At 33.0% G+C, this 19,420-nt stretch overlaps 4 protein-coding genes and 1 pseudogene across 4 annotated transcripts; 1 reads left to right on the top strand and 4 right to left on the bottom strand.

Annotated features, from left to right (window-relative positions):
* The first annotated feature begins 2,759 nt into the window (after positions 1-2,759).
* LOC124921835 lies at positions 2,760-4,058 on the top strand (annotated as a pseudogene).
* A 68-nt stretch (positions 4,059-4,126) lies between these two features.
* LOC124921836 lies at positions 4,127-5,360 on the bottom strand. The gene is made up of 4 exons (XM_047462534.1): positions 5,346-5,360; positions 5,177-5,263; positions 4,909-4,980; positions 4,127-4,773 (listed from the first exon to the last, which is right to left on the bottom strand). The coding sequence occupies exons 3-4, from the start codon at positions 4,978-4,980 to the stop codon at positions 4,492-4,494; spliced, it is 354 nt and encodes a 117-aa protein (XP_047318490.1). The 5' UTR covers positions 5,177-5,263; positions 5,346-5,360; the 3' UTR covers positions 4,127-4,491.
* Positions 5,361-6,602: 1,242 nt separating this feature from the next.
* On the bottom strand, positions 6,603-10,974 carry LOC124921834 (single-stranded DNA-binding protein, mitochondrial). Its single transcript, XM_047462532.1, has 5 exons — positions 10,757-10,974; positions 9,570-9,837; positions 9,187-9,413; positions 6,957-7,057; positions 6,603-6,863 (listed from the first exon to the last, which is right to left on the bottom strand). Exons 2-5 carry the CDS (start codon positions 9,801-9,803, stop codon positions 6,784-6,786), a joined length of 642 nt encoding a protein of 213 aa, XP_047318488.1. The 5' UTR covers positions 9,804-9,837; positions 10,757-10,974; the 3' UTR covers positions 6,603-6,783.
* A 3,731-nt stretch (positions 10,975-14,705) lies between these two features.
* On the bottom strand, positions 14,706-16,299 carry LOC124922026. Its single transcript, XM_047462749.1, has 6 exons — positions 16,151-16,299; positions 15,909-15,984; positions 15,596-15,768; positions 15,425-15,490; positions 15,240-15,344; positions 14,706-14,775 (listed from the first exon to the last, which is right to left on the bottom strand). The coding sequence occupies exons 1-5, from the start codon at positions 16,264-16,266 to the stop codon at positions 15,287-15,289; spliced, it is 489 nt and encodes a 162-aa protein (XP_047318705.1). The 5' UTR covers positions 16,267-16,299; the 3' UTR covers positions 14,706-14,775; positions 15,240-15,286.
* A 212-nt stretch (positions 16,300-16,511) lies between these two features.
* LOC124922027 (uncharacterized protein At3g06530-like) lies at positions 16,512-18,702 on the bottom strand. Its single transcript, XM_047462750.1, has 6 exons — positions 18,596-18,702; positions 18,459-18,493; positions 18,165-18,345; positions 17,249-17,595; positions 16,993-17,149; positions 16,512-16,627 (listed from the first exon to the last, which is right to left on the bottom strand). The coding sequence occupies exons 1-4, from the start codon at positions 18,678-18,680 to the stop codon at positions 17,492-17,494; spliced, it is 405 nt and encodes a 134-aa protein (XP_047318706.1). The 5' UTR covers positions 18,681-18,702; the 3' UTR covers positions 16,512-16,627; positions 16,993-17,149; positions 17,249-17,491.
* Between the last annotated feature and the right edge of the window lie 718 nt (positions 18,703-19,420).

Raw genomic sequence — 19,420 nt, 5'->3', positions numbered from 1 at the left:
TAATGAAGAAAAAACTATTTATAATGATTGTTGTGGATTGGACTAACGAAGATTGAGCTATCTATATCGGGTAATTCGAAAGAAAAAATGGAGCTTGCTGAATTGGCTTGCTCGGCTCTCTATATTGGATAGCTGAAAAAATGGAGCTAGGTGAAAAAATGGAGCTTGCTGAATTGAATTTGTTCGGCTATCTAAATTGGATAGTTAAAAAAAATGAAGTTTGCTGATTTGGGTTTGCTGAAGACAACGGCTGCATGATCGTAGTATGATATTTCATCGACTTATTTTGTCAATGTGAAACTTTGTTTCTACTACGTTTCTCCTTGAAGGGAGGATGTAAAAATAATAATTAACAGTTTATTAAACCGTTAATTAATTACTAAAACTCCTAATTAGTTGTAAAAGTGATGAGTTAGTTTGGTTAATTAGTTAGTAATAAAACTCTTATAAATATGAGATATGTAATTGTTTGAAATAATTTTTAATAATACAATTTATGTTTACACTTTTTTCAAAAATTTAACAGTTCTCATACTGCATTAGTTCTTAAGCACTATTGTATAAATTGTATTAGTTCTTAAACTGCGTTTTTAAGTTTCTCAAACTGCATTCTTCATTCTACGTTCTCAGAAGTTGAACCGTTGGTCATAAACCTCATAAGAATTATTGTATAAACTTCATTAGTTTTCAGCATTAGTTCTCAAACTGCGTTTTCAAGCTTCTCAAACTGTATTATTCCTTCTACGTTCTTCATTAATCATTCTGAGGTTCAGTTAAACCGCTACTCATAAACCTCAAATAAATCATTCTACATTAGTTGAATCGTTCTCATTCTAATGTCGTATAATCTTCAACATGTATAAATTGTGTTGTTATGTTGCCTAAACTGCGTTGTCATTTTGAATACGGTAAATGTTAGACATGTAAGAGAATGATTTAGAAATTGACAATTAGTGTGTTAGATGTCTTTTTAGGAAATCGTTGTCGTTCTCATTTTGAATACTGAAAATGTTAAAAATGTTTTGAATAGTAATGTCATTTTGTGATGCTGTGAAAACTGTGTTGTGATGTTATAAACGCATGTTCTCAATACTAAATTTGTGTGCAGATTTTTGTGATTATATGTATGTGATATTTTTACTTGTCCGTATGCAACAGAAATCAAAATTATCGACAGTAAGAAAATCCCGGAGGGTATTACCTCTGATGATAAATTTTTGATGATAAATTTGAGCGGCTTCCGGATATACTTAAGAAGTTGATTAATTTTTTTCACTTCATAAATTTTCCTATAGCTCAAATTCTTTTCACGAACAATTGGCAGTGTGGCATCACGTTGAAAAATGCGAAGAAAAAACTTTATTGGTTGGGAGTGTGGCATCACGTTGAAAAATGCAAAGAAAAACTTCTTGCATTTCCCGGCTATTTTCATAAAAGAGCAACAATCTCAAACTGTCTCGTCATACCAAACTGATAATACAACTTGAATGTTATTTTTAATATGTCATGTTTAAACTGCGTTGTCATGTTCTTAATACATCGTTATAATGTTAAAAATACAGCATATGTTTAAACTGCGTTGTCATGTTCTTAATACATCGTTATAATGTTAAAAATACAGCATATATTACACTTGACAAATATATATACTAATATTTTTATTGATGAAGAAGCTACAATGTTATTAACACAATATATTAATTTGATTATAGTATGTTAATATTTATATATTGTCTTGTCATTATGTTAATACATCGTTTATCAGGTTAACACAATGTTGTCATGTTAAAAATACAGCAATATTACATTTTACAACATATACTACAATTACTACAATGTTCATACAACTATTATCTTCGTTGAATATTATCTTCATATTTATTATCTTCGAGAAATATTATATCGGCTTCATAGGAAATTTAAGAAGAGAAAAGAGATAAAGAAAAAAGTTGAGTAGAAACTATATCATTGTATCGGCTCTATTGTTGTTGTTTCGATATTGGATCATGCACTATTGTGGTTTGTCATCTAAAACAAAATAACAATAATTTAGTCCCGCTATCCGAACACTTCACCGGACCATTCAATCGGTAGGAGCGACGGACGGTGTGTACAAATGGCAGGGACGTAGTCAACGCGAGCTGATGACTCGCATTTACTAAGAATTCCTTGTTGAAGAGCGGTTTTATTTTTTATTAGTTAGTTAGCATTTTTTTTATTAATTAGAATTGTTCCTTAAAATTAGGAATAATTAAAAAAAATTGCTTATTCGACATGGTTTTCGACCATTGTCTGGAAAGGGGATGGGACGGTGTCATGGTTTAGGACCGAGGGCGGTAGAAATTAGACACATCAGTTACTCACATATTTCCGCAAAAGACCAACAGCTAACAATGCCGAATTAAAATACCAAGATGGAAATATAAACATTTTGTGAGAAAAGGACAAACACAACTAGATTTTTTTTAAGACAGCATTTTAGTAATAAAAAGAGTATGAGTTCATTAAGTGAAAAGTATAAACAAGCAATAATAAAGAGGGGGAATTTGATAATATGGCCCTCAAAAGACCCTATTTTTCATATTTAACCTAAAAAAAAATCATTTTGATTTTTAACATTTTTATAAAAAATTTCCAATTATACCCTTACTAACCTTTTCTCTTTTTTTTTCTTTTTCTTTTCTTTTCCTTTCCTTTACTTTTCTTTTCTTTTCTTTTCTTTTCCTTTTCTTCTTCTCCCAGCCCCCGTTTCCCTTCCCCCGAACGTTACACTTCCCCTTTCCCCAGCCGGTTTCCGCCCAGCCCTCCTCCTACACGCCATCCCCGACGTTCGCCAAGACGTCCAACCCCTCGAGCCCCGACGAGATAGCCAAGACGCTTCCAGCCATCCTCTTCGACGATCGCCAAGACCCGGACGCTTCTAGCCCGACTCCCCGACGTTCGCCCAGCATATCTGAGGTTAGTTCGTCTACTCCTCCCTCTCTTGCATGTTGAGTATGAAATGTTTTAGGGTTTTAGGGTTTTAGGGTTTTAGTTTAGGTTTATTGTTTGAAATGACGAGAATGATATAGTTTGGGGCTTGGGCGTGGGGGTTGTGCATGGGGCGTAGGCTTGGACGTGGACGTGGGCGTGGGCGTGGGCGTGGGCGTGGGCGTGGGCGTGGGCTTGGGCGTGGGCTTGGGCGTGGGCGTGGGCGTGGGCTTGGCGTGGGGCTTGGGCGTGGGGCTTGGGCGTGGGGCTTGGGCTTGGGCGTGGGGCGTGGGGCTTGGGCGTGGGGCTTGAGCGTGGGGCTTGGGTGTGAGATATATATACAAGTAGTTGTTTTAGTCTGTCTGTTCGGTTAAATTAGTAGTGGTTTTGGTCTTCTTATCTTAAATTCTTAATAACCAAACTGATAAAAAGATTAGTTGAATACACAATTGGTAGGAGGGAGATGGCATTGGCAACCGCAGAGCTTTGTGATTCCAATGCAGCCCTTCTTGGAAGTGATTTGCGGGTGTTGCAGCCTATTTTCCAAGTATACGGGCAATGCAGAGCATTTTCAGGGCCAATTGTGACTCTAAAGGTGTTTGAAGACAATGTATTGGTAAGAGAGCTTCTTGAAACCAGGGGAGATGGAAGAGTTCTTGTGATAGATGGTGGAGGAAGCCTTAGGTGTGCTTTGGTTGGAGGGAATTTAGGACAGTTAGCCCAAAACATGGGATGGGCAGGGATAATTGTGAATGGATGCATCAGAGATGTAGATGAGATCAATAGCTAGATGAGATCAATAGTTGTGATATTGGGGTTAGAGCTTTGGCATCTCATCCTCAAAAATCTTATAAGAAGGGTCTTGGTGAAAAGCATGTTCCTGTTCATATGGCTGGTACTTTTATATCCAATGGTGAATGGCTTTATGCTGACAGTGATGGTATTCTAGTTTCAAAGACTGAGCTATCTGTTTAAAATCACTCTTCTTCTTTAATAATAATGCTATTGTTTCTCTCCTTTTGATTATTATGGGTTCTTTTTATGTATTCACTTCTTACAATGATCAAAGAAAACTTGAATGTTTTTCTCCTTCTGTTGTTTTTCTTGATTGCTCAGCTATATGCAAATCTCAGGATTCAGGTCAGGATAAAGGAAATAAAAAAGTAACTTGTCTGTAAATTTTATTACTGAGCATGCAAAAGAGAAAAGTATGACTATTAATGTACAATAAGAGATGTTCTTCTTCCATGACCAAGACAAGACTCAATAAAAAAAACTTTCCACATGAACAATCAGGGGGCAGCAAAGGTATTTACATTTTACAAAGGGAAAACAAATGTCTCTGCCTGGTGGTTCATTCTAGTTTCGTCTGTTTGTCTTTCTTTCGAGTTCTGCTGTCAACCATCCACATGAATCTTTTGTTCTTTATAGAGCGTGTGTGACAATTTTAAGTAACATCATTGGGGATGTTGCTGGAAGAAAAGGAAAAAAATGTTTCCAACTTCTTTTTTTTTACTACAATCACTGAGATGTTCTTCGCCATTGCTTCTTCCCCTTCTTCTGAGGGAGTTTGAAGGGACTCCAGCTTTTTCGACGTTTGGAAGTTTCACAGAAAAGACCAGAGGCTAAAGCTTCTTGTAGCCACATCTCAAATTCTTCCTCTTCATCCTCCATCATTTCTGCATCCAAGTCCCATGGGTATCTGCTTGAATTACTCCTCTCACCCGTGGAATTTGTCTTCTCCAAACCAACCATGTTCACATGGAAGCTTGGCCGATGAGTGTTTGGCCTGCAAGCTATTCCCTGCATATAACAAAACAACCCTGCCTCATTTTCCATAAGCTGCAATACAATTTGTCTTAATCGATGGTCAGCAATATTCTCATAAATTTCATCACCATCAATCTGATTAGTAAAAATGTGGCTTGGTACACTTACCTGGCAAATTGCCCATTCCGAAACATCAAAGATTTTGCTCTCAACACAAACAAAAGCCCGGAGAATTTCCATCTAAATACACCCAAAAAAGCAAATTATAAAAGAAACAAATGAAGATTGAGAGCTAAAACTATGTGTTCACTGCAAACATCATTTTTACTAGATTTCTCATCTAGAAGTTAGAAGTGGATCCAGATGGAATTACATATGGAAATTTGGACAAAAAACAATGAAACTACAAATGATTAGATTCTATATGACCATAGACCTGATGTGATCTCTGAGAAACACTTTTCAGTTCATCTTTCCTCAGCTGAGCATCATAGTCAATTTTCTTTGTACTATCTGATAGAACCTGGAATATAAGTAACTGTCAGGTCACCAGTCAAATAATATAAATATGTGATTCAATTTTAAGATACAAATTCGTCACCGACTTCATATGCACACTGTCAGGTCACCAGTCAAACAACATAAACATGTGATTCAATTGTTTTTGTTCATTGTGTCCCCAGCCTCACGCCCACGCCCCACGCCCAAACCTCACGCCCAAACCCCACGCCCAAACCCCACGCCCCACGCCCAAGCCCCACGCTCAAGCCCCACGCCCAACCCTACGCCCAAACCCCACGCCCAAGCCCCACGCCCCACGCCTCACGCCCCACGCCTAAACCCCAAACTATATCATTCTCGTCATTTCAAACAATAAACCTAAACTAAAACCCTAAAACATTTCATACTCAACATGCAAGAGACGGAAGAGTAGACGAACCAACCTCAGAAATGCTGGGCGAACGTCGGGGAGTCGGGCTAGAAGCGTCCGGGGCTTGGCGATCGTCGATGAGGCTGGCTGGAAGCGTCTTGGCTATCTCGTCGGGGATCGAGGGGTTGGGCGTCTTGGCGAACGTCGGGGATGGCGTTTAGGGGGAGGGCTGGGCAGAAACCGGCTTGGGGGAAGGAGAGCGGGGAAGGGGAAGTGTAACAGTCGGGGGAAGGGAAGCGGGGGCTGGGAGAAGAAGAAAAGAAAAAGAAAAGAAAAGAAAAGGAAAAAAAAAAAAAAAGAGAGAAAAAGTTAGTAAGGATATAATTGGAAAATTTTTATAAAAAATGTTAAAAATCAAAATAATTTTTTTTAGGTTAAATATGAGAAATGGGGTCTTTTAAGGGTTATATTATCAAATTTCCCATAAAGAGAAGGGGAAGACAAATACTTATTTTTTACCTTTGAACACTTATTTTTTACCTTTGAACATGACTTCACAGTGTTCTTCAATGGGAGCGTGTTAGGAGAAGCAATTGCAATTGGAAATAGGGATGAAAACAGGTACACTACCCGTAAGTAATGATTGCAATTGGAAATAGGGATGAAAACAGGTACACTACCCGTAAGTAATGAAGTACCCATCCCATACCCAATTTTCATTTTGCTACCTGACGCCAAACCCGATCCCCATACCCGATTTTCATTTTGCTACCTGACGCCAAACCCGACAGGTATCTCTATTTCTTCTCCATCCCCGATTCGTTTAAAAAAATATTGAAGAATAACTGAACAATAAATAAATTTAAATTTAAGAGTTTATCTAAATTATATATAAATAAGAATAATAGTTTTATAAAGTAAATTCTTACAATCTAAGATTTTACAGTTCAAAATCAAGACTGATTTCCACAAAACAGACCAACAAAAAAAATCAAGAAAGACCAGTTATTGGGAATTACTTCTGTTAACAAAAGATAGGATGCATTGTTGATGCTATGGGACATTTTCATGCATAACTCTTCAGCATCCAATTCAGTTAAACAAAATTGCACTAAAAGCTTAGAAAGAAAAGTTTCAAATAAATTTTGCATTCTAGAGATCCATCCATGCTCTCAGTAATAACCAACTCCTTTAAGTTTTGCTTCAGCTCCTTGTTGATCATCATCACCCTTTCCAACAAACACAATGCGTCCTGCAAATGCCACAGATTCATTACATTACCCCGTGTTCAAGACTTCAAGTTAAAATTAAGTAAATGTTGAGGATTTAGATTGATTATAAATACCATTGCCACGCACTGCAACCTCTCTTACACGTCGAACAAGACCTGTAATTGGGTCTGTGAAAATCTTGGTCTCTAGATTCCCCTCCAAGTATAAGATGGAGCTACAATGGCAATACCATTCAAATAAATCAAACAATAATATAGTTTTTTCATTCACATAATTCCTAATAGTAAAAATGAAGAAAGAATCAGTCAAGGACAAAAGAAAAAATAATTTGAACAAGTGATCATTTTTTATTAAGAGAACAAACCGACATATATATATAAGTGTAGATCTCTTTTTATTATATCTAAGTCTTGAACCTTGGCCTAGCTTCCACTGAGGAATTAGGTGTTTAATAACTAAATCAAATCTTGGTTTCGAAGTAAAAAAAATATATACGTCTTAAACTACATTCTTTTCAGTAATCAATTGCAAAATTCATTATGCCCACAGCACATGAAATATGGCTCAAGTCTAGTGGGTTCCATAGAAGTGGTAGAACTCATGTTTCAGGTAGATCCAGATTGGAATCTTTGCTGGAGGATTTTTCACTAGGATCATGTCTTCATTCAAAATTAGCAATATGGGTGAAACCATCTACCAAAACTTGGGTAGTTTGAGCTCACAAAAAGTTCAATGAACTATTTCAACTTCATACAAGTTAGTTGGCAAATTGATTTTATATTCTTAACAATTGGATGCAAAACTAGGCACAAAAAGCTAAAACAGAAGGCAAGAACAAGATCTCATTGTTGCAATATATATACAAGGCATGCAGCTCTAGTAACTCAAGTTCAAAAAAATCTGAATTTCTTTTGTTTTGTTCGTTTAGAGATCTTCTTACATGGGAAGATCCTTGCTTTATGAAGATTTTCCTCAATCTTGGATTGGACTTGTTATGTATTTTACAATCTCCATGTCTGTGGTAACAATCCTACTCCAGCATATAAGACTATTGTGTGTATACCATCTACAAACAAAGATCTCTTGGACCTAGTGTAAGTCTACAAATCTCTTTCTTCAACCTATATAATATATATATATATATATATATATATATATGAGCGTACTCATCTAGATAAGTCCTCACAAGAAAATGTTTCTCATATCTAGTTGTTTCATATACCATGACCTAGAACAAGGAGAAAAAAGGTACATAAACTTAAATTAGCAGCAATAAGAGAAGCAATATAAAAATAATCCACAACACAAGTCTTAATGTATCACTAATCTTTCAATTGAGCCAATCTAGGAAATAATTAATAGTGATGGCACATCTTCGCCCGAAAACATCCATTGAAGATTAACCAAAATATAATCCCATGTACTTCGAGAAAAAAAAAAGAATTTTGAAAGTATAACTTGTTTCAAGAAGCGGGAATGGTAAGTGTCATTTCATAACAAACCACGAAAATTGTGGTAAAAATGATAATAACACATACTATTGCAATCAGGTAGCTGATTGCTGACATTCTGACCAAAGTCTTCCCATGTCAAATTTTGAAGAAATATGTGGGAAGTTGGATACTCTCAATATCTATTACCCAACTTGAGAGGGAGTGAAAATTATTTCTCTCAATTCTTTGAAATTGGTGCATATTACTTGCACTCAACACATTGCTTTATTTATACTGAAAGTATTGTTTGTTGTCATTATTTTACTTTTATTTACTCAATATACTTTATATCATTCAATAATATTATCATAATTCACTCTCAAAAGCTAATCTTCAACAGTAGAATATGATTTATTTAAAAAAATTAAAACATATTTTTCTTTTCTTGGAGTAAGTTATCACAACATCTCACCACCATGACCCCCACTTCAAACTTTTCTTAGTGGGAATCAAACTTGTAGAATATGATTTATGTTTCTTTAGATAAAAATTAGACTTTAGGGTTAGACTAATATTTAAAAAGAACATTGGGTTCCAATTACATTACACAATGAACTTATTTCTCGTTTATCTATTCTCCAAATTCTCCACGCTTCTCATCTCACTCTTGGAACCCTAGCAAACTCTAGTGTTTGTTACACAATCCTACTTGATCCAGCTTTATTGATACACAAAACCATTAAAAGGTTAAAACTTAAAAGCCATATTGAGGGTGATAGAACGCTTAAAATGAACAAAAAGATGCTTGTAAATGAATATTAAGATTTTTTTTCCTTTCATTTTTTACACATTAAATAACATTAAAGCCCAAGATAAGTGGATAGGCCGAATGGTCAAATAGAAAGCTTACCCTGGACCAGCATGCTTCATGGCAATATTTCCTAACCAGTCCGGATATATGGAAACACGATGCCATTGAACAGCACACCTATTTGCATAGTCTCTTGGCTCCTCATTGTCAAATGGCCTCCTATTGTTTCGGATGCCACCAGTCCCCACTGACAATAGTGTCACCATTTTCCCAGTCCTTAGTCTCTTCTGAACTGGATTCTGACCCACTTGCCCCAATAATATCGCCTACATGTTCAACCATGTTATAAATCAAACCCATTCTCTTCATGTTTTTGTGCCAAAATACATTTTTATTGGAAGCCAAACATACATAGGGATAGATAAGTGCATTCTGAGAAATTCAGAGAATCTATAAAGACTTTTCCAAGGCTTGGAATGTACCTTATAAACGCCAATATCTAAGCCATTTTCTAGTGGACGGTCATAAACCATTCTTAGTTGAGTGGTCTCTGTTTGTGATGAGGGTTGATCTTCGAGGTCAGAATGGATGGTGGCATCATTAGAGTGCATTTCAGATGCAGAAGAAAGTGTGCCTGTGCAAAAGGGTTGTCGGTGACGAGACCAAAGAACAGAGTGACATATTCTTCGGCACAGCAAACTCATTGAAGACGCCATTCAAAAGGAAGCTTGAGTATCAATCTTTCTTGCCCTTTATGTGCAAAAAGATTTTAGAAAATAAAGCAACAATACTAAATATAAGCTATAAAAAATATAATATGTAAAACAAATCAAATATGCAAGTGTAGTAACTATTAGCCATTAGGAGATGCAAAAGAATTTCAAAACTTATAAAAAATAGAAATATAATATACAGCAAGCAAAAAGATGATGCAATCAACAAAAAATAAGTAATCCGTTATAGTTATAATTAGCACTATCCAATTCAACGAAAACAACTTCTCCTTGAATTTTTTGAAGCAAAATTTTCAATCAAATCACAATACTCTAACTTATCTTGGTACTCTTTTTCAATCAATACCATCGCAAATCCTCTTAATCTCTCTTGTGACATGATACTTCGTATGTAAGTTTTTATCGACTTTTGCTTGAAAATTTTCCCACTGTTGCAGCAACTGTAAACGCATCTTTTAAAATCTTAATAAAACCTGGTTGGACTAACATTATCCTCTTAACATCATTAATACTTCCCCACAATCTTGAATTATAGTTCATATCAACATTCTTTTCAAAGTCAAACATAAGTTTATAATCTTCATCTCAAATAGTATCACTCATAGTCAATAGGATGTTCAAATACATCATATGACTACATTTTCTTCATCACTTGTTTTCAACTTGACCCGGGCAGTATAAAACACTGATTTTTTGCACTGAATAGTTTGGAAATTTGAAACCACTAATGATTTTTCTTTTATCACAAGTGGTTTTTATTTTTGAAACCTCACTTAATCCTTTGGATTTTTGTTTTTGAAACCTCCATCGACCCTTTGCAATTCTATTATTCTTGGTCATAATAATCTATAAAGTAAGTAACAATTAGATTAAGCAATTCTATCTAGATAGACTAGATTTCAGAATTAGAAAGAAAAAGAAAAGTACTAACTAACCTGGCGTGAGTGCGTTTACAGATGATGAAGGACAGAACCCAGAAGTAAGAGGGCCGGGGGCGGGCGGGCGGCGGCAAGGGAGAGGAGTCAGTCAAGACTCGAGTGTGCAGTCGGGAGTGGTCCGAGTGGAGACTGGAGTCCGGTCCGTTCGGTTTGGAGAGGGAATGAAATTTATGTCAAGAGAAGGATTTTGTTTAGGGCTTGGGAAAGGGTTGTGGGAGAGGGAATGGAATGGAATTTTTTGAAAAATATTATTAGCTGGGCTTGTACATAATTATGATATATTAGTTTAAAAATAAATATAAAAACATAATTATAATTATAATTATAATTTTAAATAAAAAGTTTTATTAATCTTACAAATAACCTAGTAATAGGTTTGAGAGAAAGAATGAGATAAGTATTGGTACGTCATTTCCTATTAAATTATTTTTTCCAATTTTTTTCCTTAATTATTTTTCAATTATTATTATTTAAAATAAATTATTTTACAAATAAATATCAAAATAGATAAACAATAACAGAATAAAATAAAGTCTTTTAATTAAATAAAAACAATTAAATTATTTTACATATATAACATTCAATAATTTTTTAAATAAAGAATAGTTATTTACATATCTAAAAATATATTTTATTATAATAAAAATATAATATTCAATAAATTAAATATTATTAAAATATATATATCAATTTCAGTTTTGATTGTAAAAAAACCGAAGTATTCAAAAAGGCTACAACATATAAATAAAGTCACAAAATTTTATGATTTTATATTATACATATTTTAATTATATAAATATAATAAAATATAAATTCAAAGAGAGTTACAAATTTTAATATTCTTTCTTAATTTATTTTTAATATAATATTTATATTATATAAATATATATATATATATATATATATATATTCTATTTTCCTTATAATTATATATATATTATATTTCTACGTAAATATATAATTTTCTTCTCAATTTTTTTTTATTTCATTACTTATATATAATTATTGAACTTTTATAAAATATTATATATTTACTATATTTTTCTATAATTAAAAAAAATAATAATAATGTTTTTCTTTTCAATAATATATATATTCTCAGTTTTTTATTTATATATATATATATACATATATATATATATACATATATATATATATATATATATATATATTTTATATACTTTTTTTATTATAATATTTAAAATAACGCAATCATATTGTTCATCCGCAACATTAATATTAATATATAGTGAGAATTCACGTTTGCATACATTAATATATATAGTGAAAATCCATTATTTTTAACTCTATAGAACCCTATGATTGCAGGAGATATAAGAGCAATTATTATCCAAACGTTAATTATGAACAAGCCTGATATTATTTATAATCATGATTTTAGTTAAGTGAGCGCCTAATTAAATAACTAAATATGTGGGTTTAATTAAGAATCAATTAAACCCACCTAAATAAATAAAATAATTAATTAATTAATTATTATGGATAAACATTAAATATTCACTAATTATTAACTAATAAAAAATAAAACTAATATTTCCCTTTTCATTTCCATTTCCCTTTTATTTTTGAAATAAAAATTTGATGAAGAAACATACACTTATCATTTATAATGGTCTTTATATAAATCATCTATCATTAATATAAATCTCTATGGAACATCATCATCCACAATCCAGATTCCAACAAAGAAGAGAGGCTCAGCAGTTTGACGTCAATCTTTAAGAAATTGACGATCTTATTCAGAAGAGAGGCTCAACAATTTGTTCGTCAATCGTACAAATTTGACGTACACAATGAAAAAGTTCATATCGCTGTATATGCGTTACTTGAACTTTTCATTCACATAGAAGGAAAACAATGGATTATGAAAATCACCTGTCATACAAAAAAAAAATAAAAAATAGTCAAATGTTTATTTCCTATATATCAAAATCAAATGGACTAAACATTTCCTATATATCAAAATCAAATGGACTAGAGTATTGAGCTTCAAACGGAAAGCTCAACATAGTAATATTGAATGATCGTCTGTATGATCTTAGATATGTATATTTAAATTATTTCTTAATTGTAGGTCTCTAGTTCTCTATGCAAGCCTCTCAAAGTATTTAGTATTAAAACAGAGATAATCAATAAAGTGACATTCAATCCAACTCAAATAACACTTTAAAGAAGCAAGTTTACATCAAATCAAAATAACTAAATTGTTTTCAAACAGTTCAACTATCATCAGATAAACAGTGAGATTCAAGTTCAGGTGCAATTAGAAAAAGAACTTACTTGAACAAAAGCTGAAACCTTCGAAATTGTTGCTTCTCCTCCGCTTCCAGCTACTCTACGAACAAACATCTGAGAATCGAAATTCAAGCAAAATTAGAGATTATTAAGAGGCCATGGTGTCACAGCCTCTAGGGTTTCTTGCTTCCGATAATCGTGGGTCTTTTTGAAGATGCACGACTGCTTCTATTTATATCTGAGGTGGAGCTCACCAAAATCCTTCCAATTTCGATGTGGGATCGATCCATACTTTCCAAAATCCCAAGCTTTGTTCATTTCTGGGCAGCGGCGGCCAGATCTCTCTCTCTTCTTCTTTCCATAGCTAGCTAAGGCTTGTTTGGCGTTACATTGTTTTAACTGGGCGGCTGATCATAAATTATTTAAATAATCTAAAGTGCTTGTTTTTTTTTAAAAAAATTTGGCATGCAAAGGAAAGAAATCAATGAGCAATTTGACTATTTAACATTTGGATTGTTATTTAATTTTTTTTTGTTTGATTTATTTAATTTATTCAGTATTTTTAATAATTAATTTTATATCTGATTTATATGAGTTCTAAATTAATTATAAATTTTATAAATTAATTTATCGATTCAAAATTTAAAAAATTATTATTTTGAAGTTAAATAAGTGTTTTAAGATGAAATTGAAATGGAGTATAATTACAATTATAAACATTTATATGATTAGATGGTCAAATACTCATCATATTCAACTCCTAATCAAATAAATAAATAAATCCTAAATGCTTTAACTTTAATTTTCATATGCTTGTCTCAATTCATGGGAAAAAGTATTAAATAAACTAATTCAAATTAGGTCAAGTCATGGGAAGGGAATCCGACTGTTTGATTTTGGTTTTCTTACTTAGTTTGTGAAAGATCAAAGAAGTGATGTCAAAGGGATAATATTTTATTTTCTTACCTTTAATTAATCCTAAAAAATTCATAATTTAATGTCCAATTGAATCAATTTAATTATGTAATATCATTATAACAAAAAAGACTTTTGACGACGCTTAAAAAAACTTATGTCAACCTTTAAAAGCGTCGCCAAAAATATTACCGACACTTATTCTTGCGTCGCCAGAAGCAGGGTGAGCGCAAGTTATAACGACGCTTAAATAAGCATCGGTAATATTAATTTAAGCGTTGCTAAAAGTCTATATCATTTTTAACAATTCTTTATATTATAATATTAATTTTTTTGACAATATATCTGAATATTTTTTAAAATTAAATTAATAATTAAGAAAAATTATAACAAAATTAATATAAATTTTTACAACAAAACTATCTCATAAAATACAAATTATTTGAATTCTTCTAACAACTTATCTACATGCATCTGTCTACAACTTTCTAACTGGTTTCTAGCTAAATCAGATTGATTGAAGGTGCAGTTAGGTTCAGAAAGCTGGAAATACAAACAAAACATAATCAATAATAAAAAAAAATAAAAGGCCTCCACAGTTGGGACCAAACTTGGAAAGAGAGAGACAGGTTTTCCCACCTTCACAGCAACAACCTCTGAAATAATTTTCTTTTCACCTGCAACCACATCTTTCAAACACAAATTTCATTAAACTTTTATACAAATTACAGAAAAAAAGTCATTAAGTCATTTAAGATTCGTAAAAGCATTGAACCTTTTTTCAGCCATTCCATTATGTACTTTTGTAATCACATTCTCAACTTCATCATCTGACTTAAGCATAACTGTAAAAAAAAACATATTTGGCTTGACAAATAGGAAAACTTATTGTTTGACGACAAGGAAATCATAACAGTTATGTACCAATTGATTTATCCTCCTCCTTAGTTGAGGAGTCAATCAAAGAGGAAATCAATGAGTTAATCAATTCATTTTGAAAAGGAGGAATCTGCTTTAGCTCAGCAACCACCTCTAAACACATAAAGAGAAAACTATTGACCACTTCTAAATAGCAAGTAGCATTACTCGGGTATTGAGAATCCAGTGACATACAAAGAAATAAGTTTTTTAGGTTTTATATAATCAGGGAGTTCAAGTGGGAATCAACCTGAGACCATTGGTCTCCAACATAACACCCATTGCCACGTGAGTTTCCCTAGAGGGTTCATAAATATTTTAAATTTGGGGAAAGAATTTTTAGAATTTGAATAGCCCATTCAACAAAACAGTGAAAAGAATTAAAAATAACCTGATTTTTATTACTCATAGCTCCAAAAAATGAGTTAGTGAGACTCCTCAAGACAGTGATGAAAGGCAACAAAACAGTTGGAACTTTAGAGGTTGGCTCACCCTGCTGCTAATGCAAAACAGTTGTCAAGAGAAAAATATATAATGGACTTTGTAGCTACAAGAATTGATGTATTAATATTTTACCTACAACACCTCCAATAGTAGGTCTTCACATTCACCAGGTGAAGAAGATACAAATTCAGCACAAGTCTACCAATCAGAGAATAATAATTTAGATATTTTTCCTACTTTAAAATACCATATAATAATAACCTACATAAATGCAAACAATAAATTCTATACAACTTCACATACCTCAGTAGAAGGCAGAGGATATAAACCTCTGTCTTTGATAACTTTTGGCAAGACTCTGCATGTTGAATATGATATTCACGACGCTTTTTCAAAAGCATACTAGCCAATATTTTAACATCTTTTACATGTAAGAGTTGACCATTCACTCCTTTGACCAAAGAAAGGATGTTTAGCTGTAAAGTGAAGGGAGAGGGCGGGGGTAACACAAGTTTGTTAACAAAGATCTCAATTATAAAAAAAAATAGATGCTCAAGCACATCAGTAATACAAGTGTACAACAAGCAAAAGAAATTAAGAACCTTTGACAACTTACCAGTGCAAAAGAAGGAAGTGTTAGAGCAAAGCCAACAATAAAATGCATGATCTGGTTCTTTTTAGATTTTTCAAACCTGAAAAGAATGGGGTGTGATTACTAAATATTGTAGTAAAGTCATGCAACTCTCTATGGTATAGGCACAAAGTACCATAAACTATAACGGAGAGGAAAAGATCATACAATGGCCTGGAATATGTATAAGATGAACAAAAAAAAGTACTATAAAATCAGTTAAAGACCTTTCTCCAATTGTTTCTGGCAGTAGAAGATTATTGCGTGAGTAGCCCAGAACAGATGTAAAAAATGAGAAAAGCACATTTCTATTAGATAGTAACAATGCTTTAAATTCAACCATTAAGCTTAGCAGTTCCCCGAGAAAGTGACTCCATTTGTCACTTTCACCTGTCATAGTTTTAACAAAGAAGGCAGAATTATATAAGATACCGGAGCTCGCACATCCTGGAAGAAGATAATAACATGCATAAATTTGGATAAAAAGGAAAAAATTATATTCTTGTAATTAATACAAAATCATTTAATGTACACTTAGAATGAAAATCTTTAACCAAAAAGATGTATAACCTGAATATCACTAGATAGAGGAACAAGCAGCATAGGAAATTCATCCAAAAGTTGGACAAGTAAACTTTCATCTGATTGAGAACAAAGAAACATGAAAGGGCGAAGGCTTTCCAGTTGGACAGCTAATGGAATACCTGTCCCAAGAAAGATGAACCATAGATAAGAAAATAAAGTCAGTGAATACACAAAACATAATACAGAATAAGTAGCAGCAACCCTGATACTATGTATATAAGGAATTGGAACAATTGTACTTTATGTTCTGCATATACTTCTCATACAAAACACAAGGAATGTAACTTAAACTTTAGTAAATAAAGCTTTTCTAATTGTGTCCCAAAGTTATTTTTGCTGATAAATGAAAGCACAAAAGTATTTAGTAGAGGGTAATGATAAACAAGATAGAAAAGACAATAAATACTCAAAAGCATGAAAAAAATAAAAAATATCAGAAATGTCAAATTAGATGGCAGTAAAAAGGGATGACATTAAAACAAACCTTCTTCAGTGAAAAATCTAGATAAAAATCTGCCTTGGGAATTCTTGGATTTTGTGACTAGAAAGTTGAGATGCTTATGGAAAACATGTTTTGACTTAGATGAAGAGAAAAAGACAAAGAAATCCTGCATTGAACACAGCCAACCCTGCCCATCATCCTGTAATTTCATGTTTTGCAGTGATTATTAATTGTAAATAGATGTGGGTTGTTCCAAAGATGATGAGAACATAAAATAAATAAACAAAAAACTACAAACCTTGTAGAAACCTGATGAAACCGTAGTAAAAAATTTCTCTAGCAACCTCCAGAACAAGGCAAGCAATATCTCAGCATTGAGTTGTCTCAAGTTGGCACCAATATTGACTTGAAAAAGTTGCTCCAAAAATATATTGCAGTCTCCATCCATAATTATTATGCTTGTCTATTAATGGCAGTGTCAGAAGTTAAAAGAATAAAAAAATGTAATAAGAGAAATAAAAAGTATTAAGGGCTTCCAGTATCATAATTCCAAGTTAGGTACTTCTCCAGTTGAATCCAATAGATTCCATCCAGTTTTAAGAATTGGATAGCAAGCATCATGTAGTGCATGAAATTGGACATCATCTGACACAAAAAAATGTCACCGTAAATAAAGTGAACTGGACCGAATTTGCCAATTAAAGGGGGCATTCACAAAGAATTAAATTTCTAGATTATTAGGACATGTCAGGCACATTTATAGCGTAAGGGACTAAATTTAATTTAGCAGATGCAGAAGAATAAAAAACTCAGCAGGTACTAACTCTCTTTGATGTTCTGATGCTGGGAGCATCATGTGTGGGAAACTTTTCTATAGGTTGATAATAGAGGAATAAAAAAACATAAATATATAAGTCCAGAAAGAACACGAACTAGTGCAAATTCTCTACAACTAGCCTGGTGCAACAGCCTTCACAGACTGCTTTGATCCAGCTAGCTGAAGCAACCATCTAAAAACATGATCTAAGCTTATAACTTCTTATCGGCAAAGAAGCATTCTAAAATCCAAATAATGGAGAAACTACATTGATTGGAAGAGACAAAATGATGAACTTTATCTCTGTCAAATGAAGGAAATTCATAATATAACAAAATTAAGCCAGAACAAAAAAAAAACTATTTTGTAATTGAAAGGAAACAAAATGAAAAGATACCAATCTTCTGCTCCATGGATGAATCCAATAAGACCAAGAAAAATAATGTCTTTGAAAACTCGGAAGAATTGCAATTTTCAACAGGCCACGGCATATATTTTGCTAGATCCAATGAGACTGTTTCTGCAAACCTTCTTACAGTATCCTTGTTGAAAGAAGTTATGGAACTCTGTTTCAGCCTCTGAATTAATTTGAGAAAAAAAAATCTAAGAATGATAATTTCATTCAAAACATATTGACAAAATGATAATCATATTCAATAAGCCTATAAGATATCAATAAATCCACTAGTACCAAGCTCTCTGCAGGATATGATAGCTCACTAGGAACTGCAAACATTTGAAAAAAAAATAGTAAAAAACATTAAACTATGTTTCAATCAAGCAATAATAGATTAAGAAATCAAAAAGAATGATGATATCGATACGCACCTGAATTTAAAGAAATATAGTAAAGAGATCCAACAATAAAATTATCACAATTAACAATTCCATTAACAGATTCAATACTAGCCATACTAACCCCAAATCTACTCGCTAAAGATTCATTACTATCACTCTCTCACATCACGTAACTCATCAGGTAGTTCCACAACCCACTCGAACATCAACAAAATAGCTTTAACGAAACGATTGATCCAGCTCTAACCGCCCTAGTATAATTAGGAAGAAAAGGTAAACCCTCGTATGCATCGATCATAATATCGTGAAGAGATCCCCTGTTTTTTCTAAATGTAAACGTCGTATTCGTCAAATACTTATTTAATAACGGAGAACAGGAACAGTTCTTACGGATGAAAGACGTAATCTCGACCGTTTCCTTCGACTGCGATATTGGAAGGATGAGCATATTACAGATGAATCGGAATACAGATCTAGCTGGTGTGAAGAATACCAAAAATCAATAATGGAAGAATTTAATGAGATGAATATTTAACATACAAAAAAAGACTAACTGGCAGCAAGGTAAAACCTTGTATGCATCGATCATAATATCGTGAAGAGATAGCCCGTTTTTCCTAACTATAAACGTCGTATTCGTCAAATACTTATTTAATAAAGGAGAACAAGAACAGTTCTTACGGATGAAAGACGTAATCTCGACCGTTTCCTTCGATTGTGATATCGGAAGGATGAGCAAAATCAAGATGAATCGGAATACAGATCTAGCTGGTGTGAAGAATGCCAAATAATCAAGAATGGAAGAATTTGACGAGATTAATATTTAACATACAAAGAAAGAGACTAACTGACAAC

The sequence above is a fragment of the Impatiens glandulifera genome, chromosome 1 (assembly GCF_907164915.1).
Source record: "Impatiens glandulifera chromosome 1, dImpGla2.1, whole genome shotgun sequence".
Classification (NCBI taxonomy): Eukaryota; Viridiplantae; Streptophyta; class Magnoliopsida; order Ericales; family Balsaminaceae; genus Impatiens; species Impatiens glandulifera.
Note: the sequence above shows the minus strand (reverse complement) of the source record. Positions and strands in the feature narration are given on the sequence as shown.